Genomic DNA, 20,473 nt, shown 5'->3' with positions numbered 1-20,473 from the left:
ACAATGACTTGTACAATCAGCCCAGTCTCAGTAAAATGCGTACATATTCCACGATTTGGGAAATACCGTGTATAATATACCCCAAAACCGGTTTTTGCGTGCATATAATACGCGCGGTCCTAAACGTGTTAAATGTATTTCCATGATTGACACGTCCCCTGGTGGAGGCGTGAGCATCACAGACAGCCCCACAAACGATCAATTTGCTGTTCTAACCCTAACCATAACCGTAATCCTAACCTTAACCAGGAACGACGTCATTTAGAAAAGAGCCGGAGGATTTCTGACCACGTGATCAAAACGAAACCTAAAAAGCCATTCTCCCGAGCCGCCGTTATGGAAGCTGTTTACATCCGTGGTCTTGTGGTAGAGGCGTGGAAAGAGGCGGACACTCACAATAAACTCACTCCTGATTGGCGACAGTACTTCCTGTAGATTCCATGACTCAGCTATGACTCAGACCAATCACTGAAGATGGGTTGCAAATGGTGGTATCCGTTTCAGGAATTGACGATGAAAGCGGCGGCCTACTTTCACGAGGAGAGGAAGTAATGCATTTCCAATGGGGGACCTCATTCTCGCTTTGTCCATTATTTTTACAGTCTATGGTTTCAGCCCTGTGATGCATTCAAGAACCTCTGTTATCGGAAGCTCTAAACCGCGCTGAACTAAAGAGCGGGTAACAACTAGGTCACCAGTCACGAGTGAACATGTAAAATCCATCATTTCAATGCGATTGAAAGAAGGGCAACATTATCTTTTCTTTCTTTTTAAGCTTTTCAAAATAAAAGCGCAATGCGCTTTTATTTTGAAAAGATAAAACTGAGCCAGAGCCGGAAGTCGTCAGTGGCTGCGCGGTGCGTTGCGGTGTGCACTTTGCCTGGAATAACTGTTAAGTTTTGAAAAGCTCTCTGGTGTTTTGGCATGTAGAAGCAGCTCGCCGCGGCCATGCAGATCCTCACCCCTCACGTGTACTGGGCTCAGCGCCACGCGGAGATTTTCCTGCGGGTGGAACTCAGCGATGCGAAGGTTGGTAGGACCGCCGCCTCCCGCCGCCAGCCTTCCAGCAGCTCGAGCGTCTGCATCGCTTTGATAGTGACTTCTCACGTTTGCCTCTCTGTTAACCATGGATGTCACTGAAATGTTCACTTGGAAAGGCGCTTTGTGCTCGTTTTTAATGTAACTGTAAGCTAAATGTTCGCGTTCACGGCGGAGCTCGAACGGATCCCCGCAGAGGACAGAAAGAGACGAGTCGATATTCCCATTTGTTCAGCTGTCAGAGGATTCTCACATTTATGGAGGTCGTTTTCTTTTATTTATCGCCTTCATTTGAAATCCCAGTGAACAGTTACACGAGTCATCTCTGTGAGCAGATATAGAACGAGAGATGTTACTTTACTGGTCACTTTAATCGTCATTTTGAGCAGAGAGAACGTGCCAGTGTGTCTGCTTACTGGGATCGAATAAGGTCCTGTTTTAAAAGGACTTTGTTTGTTCTAGTTGAGCTTCTTGGTGACACCAACAAACAAGCAAACAAACAAACTGCTCTCCAAAACCTTCTAGTGTTTCAATCACATGCTTTGCATTTTACACCAGACAAAGAGGACTTTAGACTGTGGGCAAAACATAAAGGAAAAAACCATCCTGCATTTACAGGTAGTTATATACCTAATGCTTTTGTTCATTTATGATCTGCAACAGAGTTGAAGTGTAGAAAAGTAGATTCTATTCTCTTCCCTTCTCCTCCATTTGAAGGGGCATTTTTTAGTGTGAGTGTGTCTGGAAAAAGGTTTTTTCTTAAATGAAATGAAATTTTAGTGATGCAGAGAAAGTGCAGAACCGTTGGTTCTTCTCAATCTGGTTGAGAAGAAGGCCGGCAGCTGAATTTAGGATAAGCTGAAGTTTATTGACTGTTTGCTTGTAAGACAGTAAAGACGGGATGTAAAGAGAGTCTTTTGACAATTTCTTGTGTTCTTTAAACACACAAGAAGGAAGTGGTCATTGTAACATCCTTGTTTTTGTTGTATCTTTACATTTGCCTGCAGAAACGTTTGCATGTTTAACCTGTCTGCATACCTGCACAGGTGTTCAGTCGGTTTCCTGCATGAGCCAAGATTTATTTTTCAAAAATCACACATGAGTCGCTCCTGAGTGTTAGTCGCACCCCTTTACAAACTATGAAAAAATATAAAAAACGTGACTTGTACTCAGAAAAATACAGTAACTATGCGCTGTCTGGCCTGTGTTCCTTCTAGTTCAGGGTTCCTCACAGCAGAGGATCAGCTGAATTGTGACAAACCAGCAGTATGGGGGCAGCAGAGGTCCAGAATAAAGACCCCCACTCTGCCCAAACATCTGACATGATTATCCCTCTGATCTTCTTGATCTTCTCCATCCTCATCACTCCTCCACATTTTCAGATGCTCTCTCTTCATCAGTGCCTGTAAGCCTTACATCCTCCGATTCCTGCTGCTCACATCACACCTGACGCCGTCCTCCACCTGTTCAACCTGAAAGCTCGCGTTACAGCACACCTGTTTTTTCAATGCAAATGTTTTGCATAGATCTGTTAGCAACAGTGTGCCTTTCATACACCGCCGTTTGTTTGTCTCCACTCGTCATGTGCTGACAGTCACTTTCCAGTGAGAACCTGGTTCAGACGTTTCAAAAAGCCACTAAGAATATGAAAGATCAAAGCATCCAGTTTCTGTTTGTGGACATGAAGAATTGGTGTCCTTCTGAACTCTCTCCGGTTCATCTTCCACCTTCATGACAGACATATGAAGAGAACATAGACTCACTGGATTTGTGCACATAATTCTTGATTTATAACTCATACAATGCATTTTGTGCACAACTGTGTGAACTTGTAATTGTGTACTCACATGAGCACTTGAATATCAAAACAGACAAATACAAATTATGGATGCACAACTTGAAATTACAGACGTTTAAAACTAACTACTAATTGAAACTGGATCATATGCCCACAAATCTTTAAATAGTTTGTACCAAACGGCTGAAGATACACACAAGCACAGAGTTATGAGTGCACAAAAGATTGTGAAACTCTTTTCACATTTTCAGATATGAGGTAGAATCTGAAATGAGGTGGGGGGGGCAAAGTCTCCCTGCTCCGCTCCATTCTGATGCATCCACTTACAGACCAATAGATCCATGAACGTCTTTGTTTTCCTGGTCTGAGCTGGAATCTGGATCAGAACTGTACGGCTGATAGCTCTCATATTGTTCGACATTTTTTTGTTCTGTTAATGTTAGCTTGGGGTTGTGAGGGGCTGTACGTAGGGAGAGAGTGTAAACAACGATATGATGGAATATTACTTCCACCCCAACAGTTCTGCCCACGACTCAAAGGTGAATTTCTGATGAACTCCTGCTGTTCTGCAGAAACTATGTCCTAGAAAACGACACAGATTTTTGAATTTTGGCTAAAAAAGGCATCATCATAATAAAAAAAACACCTGGAAACGATTTTAGAATAGACCAAAATATGATTTAAGTGGGACTTTAAGGTTGTGACCTTGTGTCAATTAATAACAAATCAATACACTCTTTTTATTCTTTAATTTGTTGTGCTGTTTGTTGGCAGGAGATCTTGCAAAGTGAAGTGATGTGCAATAAGGCTGCCACGATTAGACAACTAATCGACGACTAATCAAATATTAAAATAGTCTACGACTAATTTAATATTTGATTAGTCGTTACTTTATATTACATGGTGTCAGTCAGAGTGTAGTAAAGTTGAACAAAGTTGTGAGCGTTCATGCACCTTTTTATATGAGTCAGTGAGAGCAAAACTTTATCTTTAGTGAAAAATAGTTCCTTGTTTCAGATTCCGACCTCATTTGATTTAACCCTTTAACACCTGAGGCATCGCCGGTGACGCTTAAACACAAAACATACTGTAACCTCTTAGCCGTTAACACGATCATTCCAGTAGACTGACAGTAGATAGACTGCTTCAGAATCTGCTGGAATGATCATGTAACGGTTGAAAAGTTACAGTACATCAAAGAACAGAAACACTGGAGCTCCGGTGTTAAAGGGTCAATCCTGTTTTAATACCATAAACTAATGAAGGACAGAGGCTGCACGATTCATTAACAGTTTAATAACTTATCATCTTCATTGTCTTTATTTTTAGCTAGTTTAAAGCTAATGATGGTTAAGATTTGTGCTTTACATCCAGTTTGTGGATGATCCAATTAGTCGACTAATCTGAAAAGTAATCAGTGGCTTGTGGCAGCACTAATGTGCATAGAAAGTTTGAACACTGAAAGGTGTCATCTATCTGCTGCATGTTGAGCATCAGCATTCAGCACCAATAGACTGGGGTGATTAAGCAGCTACTTTAGGCTTTTTAAATTGGTTGAAGGTTGAACTCCTAGGTTAAACTCAGTATTTCTTCAGGACACCGTCATATCGGGGGCGCCATTCTCAGGGAGGCAGCATGTTTCATTTGTTGAAGGCTGAAGACGTTTAACCGAGCAGATCTTTATAGACAGCTGATGAACAATCAGCATTTGTGTTCCCAGTGTGACGTTCAACTGCCTTTGTTTGTCACCAATCGAATCAGTCGTATTGTGTGTCTAAGCCTTTGAGTTGCTCCTGCATTCTTGGATGTGACCACTTCCTGTTGTGTTTTTCAGAATCTTGATATCAGCCTGCACCAAAACAACACGCTTCACTTCAGAGGTTTGCTGTCTTACAAGTTTCATTCAAGGCAAAGTTCTTTTTTCTGAGGGTAATCTTCAAACTGTTGCTAAAAGAATGTCTCTGGACAGCACTGGGCCACGGAGCCAAAGGGGATAACGAGTACAAGTTCAGTCTGGAATTCCTGGAGCCCGTGAAACCCGAGGTATTGATCTTTGTGCAACTACTGCTGTGTGTATTATTTCCTTCCTGTAGCTTCTAACCAATGTGAGTGCATGAGTGGCTGAGATACATGTAAGCAGAACAAAAGCCAGAGACTTTGGGATCATGTGAGAGGGGTTTTATTCCATCCAGACGTTTAAAAAGGATTTCTATCAGCTCTGGGAGTTGAATTTAAAAAGCCTACAACTTTCAAGAATTCCAGTTGTATATTTTAAAATAGACTTTTATAAATGCTTCTGTGTTTTGGTTGATTTTTGTGACATAAGTGTTCCTTCTGAGGTTATTTCTCGTTTTGTTGATGGTTTTTCACATCCTCAGATGAAGCCTGGACCTCTGAGGACCGGTACTCCACGGAGTTTCTCTCATCTGACAGACCTGATTCTGTTGGCTGGTCTATTAGCTAATCGAGTTATCAATTATTCATACAGTTATCAATTATTCAATTAGCTAATCATCTTGTCTCTGCAGAGCTGAATCAAGTGTGTCAGTGAGAGAAAACCGTCAGTGGTCCAGGGAAACACGGATGTCCAGCATGTGTGCACAGAACACATTCCTCTTTAGCTTTGCCTCATCTCAGAACGTTCTGATGTTCTGGTTCTGTTCTCTAAGATTGACCATAGATCCACTCAGCGCCAGGTGGACATCAAGATCCGGAAGCAGAGGGAGCGCTGGTGGGACCGGTTGACTCTTCAGGAGAAAAAGCCTCTTTTCCTGGCTCCGGACTTTGACCGCTGGCTGGACGAGTCCGATGCAGAGACAGAGCTCCAGGCTCAGGTAACCTCAGACCCATGTTGAAAGAAAAAGACTTTGTGTTTAACATTTAGTTAACATAATGACTTTTGAGTTTTTAACATCAAATGTAATGACTGCAATCCTGGCTCTTATCAGGAAAACTCCAAGCTTCAGGTGGTAGAAAACACAGAATACTGCTTCAGAAGTAAACCCGTGAAGAAACGAGCCTCTTCCTCTACATCAGGGTGCAACGTTCACCTGTGATCTGTACACATCCCTAGTCATGGTTCGGCACATACCTGTACCGCAGTCAGAGGGGTTAGTCTCAGAAATACATGTCTTTCTGTTAGTGGAGTGTAACATGGATTTTATGTTCAAATTTACATCTTTAAGTGATAAAAGAAAATGCAGTGATGTATAATTAAAGGTATGTTTCTGAATAAATAATCTTCCATGAAGACTTCATAAATTAATCCTGTAAAATATCTTTTTTTGGAGTTTCTAAAATGACAAAACAGAAAATGGGAGGGGCTGGAGCAAAGAGGTCAAAGGGACACTCCAGGGTTTCTTTGAAAGCGGCAATCAGCATGTCAGGGAAGGGGACACGCCTACTTCTTCCAGGTAGTCTCTTAGTGAAGATAGGGGGGATAATGAAGACTGAATGTACCGGGAACCATGTTATCTGACCAAAATTCCCCCATATCTGAACAGCCATACAGTACAACTTTCCATTTACCACTGACATTATCTGTCGTCATGGCAATGTGTCTGAATCCATCTGCTTGTTAGTTTTGCAGAAATCCAACACTGCAACCCTAGATAAAGCCATCACCAAAGCCATGGTGTTCTGTTATCTTAGGATCATGCAGCACCTTCAGGAAGTAACCAAAGTTTTTCCTTTAGGAGGAGCAAAAGATTAGCAAGATAAATGTGGAGTCCAGAGTTCGTGAAGACCGTGAGTCCTTTTTGTAGTTCCAATGCTCGCTCACGTGGCAGATGTTTGAATGTTTTACTGTTGAGTGTGCCTGAAATATGATTTTAATTTATTGTCATGGTTTGTTCCTGGTTCCTAAGCCTATCTCGGGCTGAAGAAAGGTTACCTGTTCATGTACAACCTGGTTCAGTTCCTGGGCTTCTCCTGGATCTTTGTCAACATGACAGTTCGACTCTTCATCCTGGGACAAGGTTTGTTCAAGCACACAAAGCATCAACGCACAGATTTATGTGGTTGAAAAGCATTTTTTACCGTACCATTGACAGTATATGAGAACTGGACTGAGTGACACATACATTACCTGCTAGCTCCAAGAAGTCTACAGAGAAATGAACAGCTAAATTCCGTCATTCTATTGGTCAGAATAATTATTCTTGATCTGACACATTTTTTTTTTTTTTTTTTTTTTACATATTTTTGATTATCCAATTTTTTTCATGATATTTTTTCTGTAGTACAAGTTATAAACTGAGGTGGAGCCTGCTGGCCCTCACATCCAATGTTCAAAACGTTTGACAGTTTTTGTGTAGCCCACCTGTAGGGGTGTGGCCTTCCAACAAGCTCCCTCCTGACTGGTGAGAGTGGTTGCTATGGGGACGATAACTCGCACTGACTTGGACCAATCACTGCTTACCGACGACATCTGGCTCCAACATGGCGGCGTCCAGATCGTGAAAAAAATGGCAACTTAATTGGCTTCATTTGGTTTGAGTTGAAACAAAAAAAATTATATGGTGACGTCACTCAGTCCAGTTCTCTGATACAGTCAATGGATGGTAGTGAAATTCTACAATTTAACAAACATAGTAATAGATTATTTTGGGCTATGTAGTGAAAAACGTTTGTTGGTCTTTGAGCAGGTTTATTTAGGGATTCTTTCTTGGTTTTCCTTTAATCATACCAGGTTTTTCTTCTAACATGTTAAAGAAATTCACACGAAGGTTTCTTATAAACAGAACAATGACTGCCATCTGCGGGTCCTTAACATGCACCAAAGGCTACTGGTTTCCATAATGTCCAGCTCGTCTCACCAAGCAGCAGATGTTCTTAAATCAGTCAAACTAGAGAATCCAGGTTACCTGTGGAAACACGACACCACAAATACAGATTCCAATGCCAGGAAGAAGAACCGAACTATTGGAGATGTTTCCATATTTGACCACTGCCATGATGGAGGAACAGAAAATGAGTCTGGAAGCAGAGGTCAGCTTTTTCCTTGAACTTGGACCCCTCTGCTGTGGGAGGAGATTGAATACTTCCTGAAAAGACTCGTGCAATTTTCTGCAGCTTGTAAAGGAGGAGGAAGATTTGTTGCACCTACAGTGAGTTGGTTGCAGTGTCACTTCCTGCTGATGGTCATTTGAGGTCCCCAAACGTCTGCTGTTGTTCCAGATGCAAATCCAATAAAATGGTGTGATCACCTCAGAGTGCTGTACCAGTGAAACGTGGCTTTGTAGTTTTCCAGCTTTGAAATTGTAAAGAGAAAGGGAGAAATCAATGAGCTGCTGTTTTCAATTGTTTAGAGAACGGCCAAACTGAACAGAGACGAACACAATTAGCATTATGATTCAGGGAAACGGAGCAAACAGGAGGTCCACACAGACAGACGGGGTCTGTGGGTTTGTTGATTCACAGATGAGATGATTTGAATAGAAACGGGAACCTGCAGCTAGCATTTGTTTTGCAAATGATTGGAGGTATTGATGGAGGCTCCTGCGATAAGCTGGCTAATGGCGTCCGTTTTTGCCTCCACAGACTCGTTCTACGATACGTTCCACACCACAGCGGACATGATGTACTTCTGTCAGATACTGGCCGTGTTCGAGGTGGTTAACCCCTTGTTGGGTCTGGTTAAAACAGGACTTTATCCTGCTATGATACAGGTAAGGAGGAGTCCTTCTCTTATCTTCTTCTCACAAACAGATCAAAACCAGGTTGCTGATGACATCATTTACTTTCTATTTAAAGTGAAAAACAATCATTTCTGCCAACGTGTTTGGTGTTAAACTGCAACCCTTTAGGGTCCAAACTGAAATCTTCCTTCTCCCTTCCCCTTCATTCAGCCCTCCAAACGGAGAGGTATGGAAAAATAGTGTGTCATAATTTGGACGTCACTTCCACTCGATACCGTCATTTATAATCACAGGTCAAATAGCGTCAGCGTGGAGCTTCCAGCGCTCGAACATACATAACAGCAGCGGTTTTCTAACTTTAAAAAGGTCACTCTATAAGAAAAAATCTTTACTTGCATTTAAATAGAAACGTCTGTGCTTCAGAGCACACTCACGTGAAGAAAGGCTCTTCTTCTCTGCTACACAGCGTGACGTGGAGCACCCTCGCGACGGAGGGCTCTGCATCCCTCCGCTTGCTGGGCTGACCCTTAAGAATATAAGATCCTTTTACTGAGCCATCTGATTGGTCAGTTTATAACTTGAATAACTGGTGATAAAGAAAAAGTATCTTAAAAAAATTAGGATCAGAAAGAACATGTTAATGTATCAGAGCGAGAATGATTATTCTGACATATAAAATGACTGAGAAATAACTGTCTGTTTCTCAATGTAAGTCAATGGGACTTTGGCCTTTTTGGAACCCAGTGGTACTTCCTATATGGAACACGGAGGGAGGGGGGCTTGTTCAATCCAGTTCTTGTATACAGTCAATGCATGGACCAACCATGTCGTTGTAAAGCCCCAGGTGTTGTCCTCAACTGCCCCCTCTGCCCCTCTTTTGACCCCCCCTCACAGGCTGGGCAGCTGCATCTTGACCCTCACTCCCCCCTTTTGCTCCTGCCATTCTGGTCAGAGCTGCATGAGACAAATTCATGAAAAAAATGTAAATGGTGGCTTTTCTCTTGTTTTTATCTCCATAGCAACCATTTTATTTTTTGGTCACCTAGTGTTGACAAACAGGTCTGCTTATTTTTTAGAAGAATTGGGAAAAGTAAATGTTTATTAACACAAATAAATCCCACCTGCGTCTTACGCTTTGCAAGGCTTCCACAGTGTGCCTTAACTTCTGACAAAGCCACCCAGCAGCCAATCGGAATCCAGTATTCACCTGGACCATGGTTGAAGTTCATTTTAAAGTTAGTCAAAGTGCAGAAACACAATGTTTGTTCCTTATGACTTTATGTCCGTACCTTAGAGTTTTTGGAGTAAAAACTCAGACATTAAAGTCTTTAGAGTTCTGCTTCGTACTGTTTATGTGTTATGGTGCACTTCTGGGATATCTGAGTCAACTATTTATGAAATTAATAATTCATTAAAAGGAAGAAAAATGTTTATTTTCTGGCCTGTTTTTGTTCAAAAGCTGCATATTGTCATATAAAATGTACCTTAAACATTGTGTTTAATCACAATCCATAAGTGTGATTAAACTCAATTGATTGACAGCCCTAGAGAATACCCTCCCAGGAACCCACAAATCACAGAAATAATGAAGCATCTCTGGAAGACTCTGTTACGTCCTCCTCTGTCGCCCCAGAGAGCATGGGACAAAAATGCAACAGGTGGAGAAGAGACTGGCTGCACTCTTCTCGTGGGCTGGAGGTAATCATGGTGGTCTTGAAGGCTCCATCCATCAGCTTTGGTCCAGTGGGAGCCACGCCCTTCCAGCACCACACCTGAAATTAATTAACACACAATTCAAAGATCCACAAAGATACAGAAGTCCCACTCTGACAGAAATGCACAGAACAGAAAGAAAAGACAAACTGCTGAGAAACTGTTTTCAGTAACTGCTTCAGTGTTGAAATAAATCAGGCTACAGCAGCTAATTGGTGATTGACGATGTTGTTCTGTGCTTCCACCTCAAGCATCACTAAGGTTCTGATGGTGAAGGAAACTCAGCTGCCAGAGCTGCATCTGATGTTGCTGCTCTTTGTTTGAATGTGTGCTACAGTTTGTTAAAACTGTTCTCTTTCTGGGATGTTCAGGTTGCAGGGAGAAATGTGGTGTTGTTTGTCATCTTTGGCTGCTTGGAGGAGATGCAGAGCAAACCCATCGTCTTCTTCGTGTTTTACGCGTGGAGCTCCATTGAGATCTTCAGGTATCCGTTCTACATGCTGGCCTGCATCAGCACAGAGTGGAAGCTGCTAACGTGGCTGAGGTACAACCTGTGGATCCCTCTGTATCCGCTTGGCGTCATCTCTGAAGGTCTGTGGCGTTCTGCTTCATGGGGGTGGTGGTTTAGTCTGTCTTGTTGACATTGGATCTGTTTTTCTTTGCAGCGGTGGCGGTCATCCAGTCCCTGCCCATCTTTGATGAGACGCGTCTGTTCAGCCTCCCGCTTCCTGGCTTCAGCGGTCGCTCCGTGAGCTTCTCCTACACGCTGCAGATCTACCTGGTTCTCATGTTTCTGGGTGAGATGGACCTTCTGCTTCTAGTCAGCATTTATGTTCATGTTTGCAGGGCAAACTCGTGTCCGATTTCAGTCCAGAAGGTGCAACATGTTTTAGTTTTGATCACCTTAGAATCCTAGCTGAAAGTGGGCGGGGTTATCCCAGAGTTTTCACACCTATCAGTCACAGGAATCCCTGTCCTTAAAGCAGGAGTAGGTACTTTAGTTGAGCAGATCCAGCATCCAAGCAGCATTTCCATGATGAGAAAGGACTTTTTAACCTCAAACAACCTCCCACTAAGATGCACATTGACTTTTGGACTGCTTTGAAAAAAGCTGGAGGAGGCAGCGATGAGCTGTCGCACTACACCTCTTCATAAAAGGACTTTCCGATATTTTGGAAACTGCTAATAAAATCGTCTGTTTCTGGCGTTCTGTTGACTTGGACAGAGCTTCCGGCTCCAGAGGGCTTTTCCGTAGGGCTGGGTATCTATGATCATTTCCAGAAACGATTCAATTAACAAGATGGTAACAGAGGAAGGCAACATCATAAAACATCCAGGTCTAAATAGCAATCTGGAATGGGCGGGGCCTGTCTACACACACACTCAGTAGTTACACACACACCTGTTGGCTAAAATAGTCTTTACATTTAAAGTAGTCAAAATATACACAATACAACTGCAGCTCACACACACTTAATCGTACAAACCGATACCAATGAAGCCTTTCATTCTGTCACACATACTTAATAATTTGGCATTTAACTAATATGTTAGCTGACTATCAGCTTCATCATCTTCATCTATCAGCACTAGCATCTTCAGTGACCAAATTCAGCTTACAGCATTCACACTAGCATTATCAGCTAATGCTATATATCTTATTTTTAGTTATTTTAAAACTAATGATGATTAAGATGTGTGCTTTACAGCAAGTTTGTGTATGACCTGATTAGTCGACTAATCAAAAAAATGAATCTCTGATTAGTCAACTGTTAAAATAATCATTTGCGGCAGCACTAGTTCTGATGCACACACGGAGACGGTTTTATGGAGAATCAAACAGTCCTGAGGTACCTCTGATGAGCTGCTGTTGAATGGAGTCCGTGTTCTGGTTGGTTTCCCTTCAGAACCCTCTCAAGACTGAATGCATTTCTTTTTCTACCACTGAACTTCCTTCATTCCACCCTCCATAGTTCTTTGATACAGCGCTCTGTGAACAACCATCTTCCTAAGTTTGTGTCAGTGTTCATCATCAGGAGATAAGCCGACTCCACATGTATCCTCATGTCTGTGCTCACTTATCCAGACTAAGTCCTGGGAAATCTTCAGGGCTAAATTGTGGGTTTCATTTGAGGAAAAAACTACTAGAAAAATATGAAGTCTGTATTCAACTATATCCGCTAAGTTGAAGGTGTTAGGATTGGGTTTGCACGCGGAGGTGTGAGGTGAGAAACTGTAACGACGGCTGTGTTTCCTTTCAGGACTCTTCGTTAACTTCAGACACCTGTACAAGCAGAGACAGAGGCGGTACCGCTGCCGGAAGAGAAAAACCCATTGACTCCTCCCTCTGTCGTACCCTCCAGCTTCCTGTTGGCCTTTCTTCATCCCTCTCAGCCGAAGAGGAGCATTGGTCCGGTGGTTCCAGACCTCCTCGCAGCTTTAAAACCCTCTTCCCATCACGCCATCCGAGTTTGACCTCATCTAAAAATGTTCATATTTATCTGATGGTCGCCACTGGGGATTATTTATTCATTTCACTGGAAAAACGTGTCTACAAAGATAAGCTACAATGATGAGACTTGGAAGCGTAGAAGACATTTGGATTCAATGAATATCTGTATTTGGGTTCAGTAGAAGTGACTCAGCTTTCAGTTACATGGTAAATTTGAACTGAAGTTTATTTTTTCATTTCTGCCTAACGACGGATCATTTCAGCTTCTGCTCATCCTGAACCTTTTTGATTGTGTTGCTAAATTCTGGATATTATGCAGTAATTCAGCTGGAGAGACGTATTTGATTGGGATTAAACTTTGTGACGCTGATCTCCAGTTTGTTCTGTGAGACATCTTCTGTTGTTATATCAACTATAAGCTGAGTTTAAAGTGTTCCCAGTGATCTTTTAATCATAATTATGCAGTTTTTAGCCTGAATAAAAAACCCTGTTTTTTTAAGACATATTTTCTGCAGAGCAGCAGGGTTCATTAGAAACTCACCTTTGGGTTGTGGGCGGGACTGTTGGGGTGTTGACATCCCAGTATTCCTTTTACACTCTCTCCTGCTAGCTTACAGTCCCTCACAACCCCAAGCTAAAATTAGTGTCGTAAAAAAATGGTGATCAATATCATTTCTATCCAGTTGTACAGTTTAGATCCTGATTTCAGCTCAGATGTAGAAAACAAAGACGTTCATGGATCTGTTTGTCTGCAACAGAATGGAGCGGAGAAGGGAGACTTTGGTCTGCCCATCCCGCAAACCTGAGCTTTTTAAGGTGTTTGTGTACTACTGATACATCACAATTTTAATAAACAATACTCAGAAATTCAGTTTTAATCTTAAAATATTGTATGTATGTTGTCCATCATGAGAGAAATGCCACAAGAACATGTTAAAAACACCCAAAACACCATTTTCATTGTGTGGCTCTTTCACGTCTTGTAATTTTGACAACATTGACATTTTTAAGAATCATGGCTATACAGGATACAGATAATATTGATAATCCAAAATAATTGACCAAATACTGTTGATTTTTCTTTGAAGTTTTGTTTTTCAGGCTAAAAACTGCTTTCAATAGGTCTTTAGGGTTATACTTCCACCTTTGATCAGTTTAAATTGCTATATGGAAATTGTTTTCATAACCCGACAGTTTGTGAACTGACGTAACAAGAGAATTTGAGGTGGAAATGGTGCGTAAGAATGGAATGGATTCAGTGTTTTTGCAGTGAGAACAGCTGTCATGCATATTCTTGGTTTTACATTTTCATCCACCTGCTGCTCTCATCACTTAGATTTGGATTCAGACCAGAAGGAAATTAAATTTCAAGTTCTATTCCCTGTTTCCTCTTGAATGCCCTGTTAAGCCATTTACTGCTTCCTTTTCATCATTTATCCTAAACAGTTTGTGTCTTCAAAACTTATTCTTTAATAAAAGTGAGTCATTCTAATGTATTTATTTTAAACATTAGAAGCCTTAAATTATGTGTTTTTTTCTGAGTGTTTTATGAAGGGTTTGTTTTTTGTTTTGTGGATGTTTTTGTTTATTTCACACTTTCACTCTAAATGGAAAACTGTTACTTCTCTGAGGAAATAAATGTCTGTTTTTCCAGCTCTGGCCTCTCTGCTGTGCTTCATATCAATTAAAAAAAAGAGGCCTGAAACCACTGACTGTACATGAGAACTGGACGGAGTGAATGTGGATAACAATTAGAAAATGGTTTACTACCAGCTTCAAAAGAATGAAGACAATTCAGTCACCATTTTTTCCTTAAACAGATTCCGTGTTGGTGCCCAGACACCGTCAGGAAACAGCAATTGGTCCAAGTCAGTCTGAGTCATTGTTTCTATGGCAACCCCTCTGGCCAATCAGGAGTGAGCTTGTAGAAAGGCTACACCCCTACCACTTGAAAGCAGGCTACACAAAATATGTCAAGCATTTTATGTTAAAAAATATATCATTGATGATTATTGTGATCAATAGAAGGGGGAGGGGGGGCTTGGTCACTCAGTCCAGTACTTAAATACAGTCAGTGCCGGTACCTCCAGCAACAGGTGGTGTGGATGTGTAAACACCAGGAGGTTCCACAGTCAGAGGTAAAGATTGAGCTCCGCCCTCATGAACCAGGAGTTCACTGTAGACTCATGGAGCCAACAGCTGTTTGAATGAAACACTTCAAGGATGACCAGTGCAGCATCACAAAGAGAGGTAGGGGTTAGACGGGGGGAGGGAAAGTAAAAGGTGAATTTTCTAGAAAGCCAAGAAGAAAAGCAGAGCAGCATTTGACACATTCGCTTCCATCTGCATCCTATGATTCACATCTTCAACATCTGCTTATAAGATATGGGGTCAGGTGGTAGGGGCGTGGTCTTCCAGCAAGCTCACTCCTCACTGGAGAAAGTGGTTCCCAAAGAAATATTGACTTGGACCAGTCAGTGCTTACTGACAACGTCTGGTTCCAGCGATGGCGTCCGTATTGTGAAAAAATGGCGACTGCATTGACTTCATTTGGTTGGATCTAGAAGTAAACAGTTTTCTATGATCTCTCAGTCCAGGTTTTTGATACAGTGAAGGGTTCTGGACAAGCCTCAGGCTTTGAAGTCAGTCAGAAATACCAACTGTTGCAGCTTCTCCAAAAACCACACTGGAGGCAGGTTTCAACAGTTTCAACAGCAAGAAAATCTCATATGTGACTCTGTTAAAAGTGCAACTTTACACTGAAAACCCATTCTCATTAGTTTATAAAAGGTTTCTTGTGTTTCTTGTTTTTATATCACTGTGTGTGTGTGTGGGGGGGGGGGGGGTATCCATTAACTTAATCATATTCATAACTCAAGTGTGTGCATTACTAAGGCCTTTTCCTAATGACTGGTATAGGGGCTGTCCAGAACAGCTTCAGCCTTAACTCTGTCTTGCCTCTTTTTTGTGGGGAACATACTGAGGTGGGTGAAGTAAGCTGTCAATGTGCTCCTCCCAATTTCAGACTAATGGTCACTGAGCAGATGTCAGGGATTATGTGTCATGGGGACACCACCTCCCATGTGGTGGAGCATCATCATCCATGAACAGAGTGGGGGTGTGCTGGTGGAATTGGGGGATGATGATGGTTCTGTGATGTCGATAGGAACCTGCAGTGACTGAAACAATAACGTCACTGATTTTGCTCTGACTGGTCTGTCCAGACTGTTGCACCTTCTCGAGAACCCTTATGTTGACCACGCCTTCTCCATCAACGATGACGAGCAGCCTTTCTGTGCAAGCCAAGGTGACCCGACACTCAGTGGACAGGACGGTAGACCACTGCTGCATTGTCCAGGCCACATGGTCTTGTACTGCAGACGTTCACTGGGGTGTCTTGGTGTCAGTGGATCTCCTGCAGCAGTCGTCTGTCATTCCAAAGTTCAGTCGGTTGTGAACAGTTCATCTGTAAACCCTAGAACCCTCATATCTGGTAACCGGCCTGCAGCTGTGTGGATTTGCTAAACCGGGTCTGAGGTCCTCAGGTTCTGGTCCTGGTTGTGGTCTGTCACAGATGGATCTCCACTCCTGGTTCTGTCACAAACTCTGACAGTAGTTCTGTGTCTACTGATGACACTTTGAGACTCACCATGTTCACCTGCAACACCTGACCGTCTACTACCCACCTGAAGGAGCGGTGTCCAGGTGCTGCTCATCTGTTATGTTTTCATGTCTGTTTGATAAACTTGGAATAACTTACTGACAAAATCCGATTTTTATACCACATATTGTTGAAGCTGATGCCACACTGAAAACGTTTCTAGGTTTTTTGTTTGTTTGTTTCGGCTCCATAAGTAAACCACATTGTACTCAGTGAGACTGTTATAAACATTAAATGATAAGAAAATTACCATATCTCCCAAATCTGTGAAGTGACTTTTTCACAATATCCGTGTTATTGTGATGGAGTAATTATGGATCTCTTAAAAAAAGTAAAAAGATTTGGTGGAAGTCTAGCATCAACCTTGCTGTTATAACAGCCATAAATGAAATCATTTAATCCATAAAATTCATTAAATTAATGGGATAGGCATATGTGATAGTTTAATTAATATATAGAATGTTTTTTCCTGTTTATGTGTTTACAGAAACATTTCCTTTCTAGAAAGTTTCCGTCCACTAAATGGAAGACGGGCGGCAGCCGCAGCTCCGCTCCTGCACACCTCCTCACCGAGTCTCCTGCTCTCAGCCGTGAATGATGCTTTATTGATACAGCGTTATGAGTGAGAGGGACAGCGCTCATAATCCTCTTAGGAGCATTATGCTGAGCCTCGTTCCCGCCCTGACATGCGGCGCGCCCTTGTAATTTCCCAAAAACCGGAGTCAGCATCTCTGCGTCTGCCGCGCGCAGCTGGAGCGACGGTCCCCCGCGGCACGGACCGAGCAGCCGGCGGAGCAGGTGACCGCCGCTCTCCTGCCGCTCTCCTCCAGTCAAGTCCTCCGCAAAAACTCTTTTTCCTGCACGCCATAATCCGCGCCGTCCTTCCGGAGGAGGATCTGCTTTGAATCGGGTGTCAAACCGGAATAAACGCGGGTTTTTCTGCTGACGCGCATTTGCGCCTCCGCGGGCTCCTGACCAGCGAGGGAGCGTTTTTACCCGTCTTTACCTGTTGTCACTGCGCTCACGTTAGCGGCGAGCCGATGCCTGAGTGATTATGTTGTCATAGCAACAGGTAACTGTCTGCATCCTCCATCACCCCAACACTCATCGCTCCAGTGCTTTTTCTTTTTACCCGCTGAGCTGGAAAGGCGCTCAGGATTCGTGCGTGTGTCCCTCCGCAGGTTCCCGCAGCGAAGATGAAACGCGGCCGTCTGCAGGAGCTCCGGGCAGGAGGAGCCATGCTCCCTACATAAGTTCATCCTCAGAGAGGAGACTGCAAACATGAGGAGGCTCCGGCGCAGTCGCGTCCTCTTCTTCATCTCAGGTGTGCTGCTGTGCTTCGTCTACACTCTGACTCTGAAGGCCAAGCTGTCTCAGCTGCCCGCCTCTGCGGGGGCGGAGGGGGGGCATGACGAGGTCCTGGAGGTCAGGGTCCGAGAGCTGCTGGGGCCCAACGAGACGGAGGCCGCAGCGCCGGGGAGCACCCAGCCGCCTCTGCTGGTCGTTGTCAACAGGACCGACATTGAACAGTGTGTCTATGTTGACCCTCTGCCACCTAAACCTCCCCCCACCCCTCCACCACTCACCACAAGCCCTCCTGCCCACCCCCCTGGGCTGCCCCCTCACAGAAAGGGAGACTACCCCGAGGACCTCTTCACAATAGAGCAGCGCAGACAGGGCTGGGTGCTCCTGCACGTCTTAGGCATGATCTACATGTTTGTGGCTCTGGCCATCGTCTGTGACGAGTTCTTCGTCCCGGCGCTGGAAGTCATCACCGTCAAGCTGGAGATCTCTGATGACGTGGCTGGAGCCACCTTCATGGCAGCTGGAGGCTCAGCCCCAGAGCTCTTCACCTCCCTGATTGGTGTCTTCATCTCCCATAGCAACGTGGGCATTGGCACTATTGTGGGCTCTGCCGTGTTCAACATCCTGTTTGTGATCGGCATGTGCGCCATCTTCTCTCGGGAGATGCTGCACCTCACCTGGTGGCCTCTCTTCAGAGATGTGACCTTCTACATCCTGGACCTCATCATGCTTATCATCTTCTTCCTGGACAACGTCATCCTCTGGTGGGAGAGTATCTTGCTGGTGCTGGGCTACATGTCCTATGTGAGCTTCATGAAGTTCAACTCCCAAATCGAGCAGATGTTCAAAGGTCAGCTGAACAAGCACATGAGCATCGTCAAGGTGTGGACCGCCGAGGAGCCGGAGAAGGTGAGCTAAGACTCTGGATTAATGTGGAGTGTTTTGAAGATCAAACTTCTGATAAACTTTGGGAAAAACTTTCATCTTCTTTCACAGTTTGAAGCAGTTTTACCTGTTGTCACAGAACAGCTGGTTCTAGGTTTATCAACACAGCTAAAAGTCCACAAATCTAAAGGGTCAGCAAACAGAGACGAAGCAGGGTCAGAAACAGAAGATCAGGTCCAGAGGAAACACTCAGTAATGCAGGCAGAGTGGCACAAACAAGACTTCACAGTCAGGCGCTGTCAGGGCTTACGTGTCCTGTGGGTGATTTGCAGATGAGAGTCAGCTGAGAGGCATCTGGGGATTGTGTGCTGGGGTTGTTGGGAAATGTAGGCCTAATCCAAATCCCTACATTTGAAGGGGAATTAGTAGTGGAAGTGGTGTTCGAAATATTTGCGCCTTGAGGGTAAACCTTGCTGCACAGTACCATGGAGAAGAATCGCTTTTCTTCTCGTGGGTGTTCTCTGAACCGCAGCGTTTACATTTCAATGTAAGTAACGACTTTTGTTGTAGCGTGACCCTTTTAAAGGTCTGTCTGTCCGTCAGTCTGTCTGTCTTCAGAACCTGTTATTATCCTGTATGTTTCATTGAGACAGTCCACCTGTCATTTATTTGTGACTTTTTATCTTTATTCTTGAACATTAAGACAAACCTAGCATGAATCTCAATATAACATAAAAAAAGTAATTAACCTTTTTTTTTACCTGAGGCGTCGCCGGTAACTCTTAAGCACAAAGTCTTTAATATTCCGGTCATTTGTCAACACAATCCACGTAATTGAATTTGAATAACTCTTTTGAATACCTATTTTTTTCAGAATCTCTGGTGTGAATTCTGGAAAACTTCTCCAGTTCCTTCCCGTCTCTTGGTTGAACATTTTTCTCTGAGCATTTCTTTTGTCTTCTACTCTGCTTTCAAAACGTCCTCTTAAGGAGATTTTACTGTACTTTTGATCACTTTTATAATTTTGTAAATTTTAAAATGTCTTGCACTAATTGAAAACACATAAGAAAAACGTTTGATCCTCTTTAAGGAGAAAACTTTATAAAAAGTAAACTTCAGTCAACTTTCAGTAGGAAGATTCTTCAAACTGTTAACATTTCAGTAGACTTGAGGCTCCTTCACTCTCTGCTACTCCGCCTGGGAAACTTCATGCTTTTTTTGGGGGGGGGGTAAAAAAACTTGTTAAAAAAATCCACTTTAGCAATGTGAATAGTGCAGTAGTGTTCTCCTTTGGAGAACAAGTAGAGTCTCAGCGTTAAATGAAGGTTCAATATAAGGTTTACTTTTATAAAATAACAAAATAATAATAATAATCTTAATAATAATAATCTTTATTTGTATAGCACCTTTTGAGAAAAAAAATCACAAAGTGCTTCAGAGTAAAACACAAAGAAAAACACAGACTATAAAAACAGAATTAAGAAAAAGCATTTTTTAAAAAAAAAAAGGTGTGTTTTTTGCTGCTTTTTGAAAGAAAACATTGCGTCTACAGATCTGAGGCTGAGAGGAAGGGAGTTCCAGAGAGATGGAGCCTCTGCTGCAGACTCTGTCACCTTAAGTTTTTAACTGAGTTCTTTTAACCACCAGCAGGCCCTGGTCACATGATCTGAGGGACCTGCTGGGAGTGGACGGCTGCATCAGGTCCTTTATGTAGGCCGGTGTCTGGTAATTAAAAACTGTATGCTAAAACCAGGATTTTAAACTGTACTCTGAAACAAATGGGGAGCCAGTGCAGCTGGATTAACAACAGGGTGACGTGAGAAAACTTGGAAGACTTGGTTCAAAGCCTTGCAGCAGCATTCTGGACAACCTGAAGCAGTTCTAAAGATTTTTTACTGAGACGTGTGAAGATGGAGTTACAATAATCAAGATGAGAAGAAATAAAAGCATGAATGAACATCTCCATCTACATCTCCGGACCA

At 43.0% G+C, this 20,473-nt stretch overlaps 2 protein-coding genes across 7 annotated transcripts in view; both read left to right on the top strand.

Moving 5' to 3' along the window:
- The first annotated feature begins 820 nt into the window (after positions 1-820).
- LOC112160247 (very-long-chain (3R)-3-hydroxyacyl-CoA dehydratase) lies at positions 821-14,295 on the top strand. Its single transcript, XM_036210374.1, has 11 exons — positions 821-857; positions 931-1,029; positions 4,671-4,716; positions 4,806-4,879; positions 5,506-5,670; positions 6,532-6,583; positions 6,703-6,813; positions 8,378-8,505; positions 10,560-10,779; positions 10,854-10,985; positions 12,450-14,295. The coding sequence occupies exons 2-11, from the start codon at positions 949-951 to the stop codon at positions 12,524-12,526; spliced, it is 1,086 nt and encodes a 361-aa protein (XP_036066267.1). The 5' UTR covers positions 821-857; positions 931-948; the 3' UTR covers positions 12,527-14,295.
- Positions 14,296-16,834: 2,539 nt separating this feature from the next.
- Positions 16,835-20,473, top strand: part of LOC112160246 (sodium/potassium/calcium exchanger 1) — a 43,422-nt gene continuing 39,783 nt past the window's right edge. For 4 of the 6 annotated variants that reach the window (XM_024294654.2, XM_036210372.1, XM_036210371.1 and 1 more), the window contains exon 1: positions 16,839-18,515. In XM_024294654.2, coding sequence (XP_024150422.1) covers positions 17,583-18,515 — 933 coding nt within the window. In that variant the 5' untranslated portion in view covers positions 16,839-17,582. Of the gene's footprint in view, positions 18,516-20,473 lie in introns of all 6 variants that reach the window. The other 2 variants (XM_036210370.1, XM_036210373.1) reach the window with 2 other exon arrangements.

This window comes from Oryzias melastigma, linkage group LG23, assembly GCF_002922805.2.
Source record: "Oryzias melastigma strain HK-1 linkage group LG23, ASM292280v2, whole genome shotgun sequence".
Taxonomy (NCBI): domain Eukaryota; kingdom Metazoa; phylum Chordata; class Actinopteri; order Beloniformes; family Adrianichthyidae; genus Oryzias; species Oryzias melastigma.
This window is presented reverse-complemented; position numbering and strand designations above follow the sequence as displayed.